This window comes from Mesitornis unicolor, unplaced genomic scaffold, assembly GCF_000695765.1.
Source record: "Mesitornis unicolor isolate BGI_N332 unplaced genomic scaffold, ASM69576v1 scaffold19804, whole genome shotgun sequence".
Classification (NCBI taxonomy): Eukaryota; Metazoa; Chordata; class Aves; order Mesitornithiformes; family Mesitornithidae; genus Mesitornis; species Mesitornis unicolor.
In genome coordinates, this window is record NW_010182274.1 from 23979 (window position 1) to 24893 (window position 915).

General features: G+C 55.3%; 1 protein-coding gene across 1 annotated transcript in view; it reads right to left on the minus strand.

The window, feature by feature from the left end:
• Positions 1-915, minus strand: part of LOC104540030 (PDZ domain-containing protein 2-like) — a 21715-nt gene that overhangs the window by 12252 nt on the left and 8548 nt on the right. Inside the window, exon 6 of the mRNA XM_010183717.1 lies at positions 8-915. Coding sequence (XP_010182019.1) covers positions 8-915 — 908 coding nt within the window. The remainder of the gene's footprint in view (positions 1-7) is intronic.

Below are 915 nucleotides of genomic sequence, written 5' to 3' on the forward strand. Positions count from 1 at the left end.
AAAAGGCGCCCGCCTCTGCCCCAGCGCTGCCCTCCTCACTCCTCTGCAGCTTTCCCTCCCCCTCACCATTCTCCACCACACGCACAGGCTCTGTGCTTGGGGGAGACTTAGCCATGGCATTGGCCGGGCTTGGGCTGCCACCGTAAGAGCTCAAGCTGCGCCGTAAGGCCCGCGGCGTTTCGGCAGGGCTGGCTGCGGCCACCATCCCACCACACGACCTCCTGGCGAGGGGGGACCTTGCAGCTGAGTGTATATCAATGGCCTTCACAATGGGCCGGTCGAAATTTGCCAGGTTTTCAAAGGACTTGATCCTCTGTTTGACGGAGAAGGATGAGGTAGGTTCATGTGGCCAGTTCAGCTCATAGTAATAGTAATTTCTCCTGAAGCTCCTCAGTTTCTCAGTGGGAGGGCAGCTAATGTCACTGGCTGAAGGGGATATGTCATGGACCCTCTGGGTGCTTTTGGAGGCATATGCCTGTTCCTTCCCACTCTGGCCATTTGGCAGGTTGAGATGGACCATCTTTAACATCCCCATTGCCGCCTGGGGGTATTTCTCCTCTGCAGCATGGCCCTGGGGTCCCTGCACAGGATGAACTTCTGCAACATGGCAGTCCTCCCTCAAGTGACCAGATAACTGTGCTGGCATCGAGTAAGTCCTTGTCACAGGTTTCGACAAGCCATAGAGATTTCTGTCTCCAGAGGTATCCACTTTCGAGAAATACTGCGTGGTCCTCATCTCCTCAGTCAGCCGAGGCACTTCTGCATTTGCCTCTTCTGTTTTTTCCAGCAATGGCAGCTGCAAAAATGATGCTGGTGAGGAAGAGGCAGAGGAGGAGGAGGAAGAGGATGATGAGGAGGAAAGCTTCACCTCTATGAAAGTGCGCTGGATCTCCTGCCCTTCCAGCTGCTCCTGCT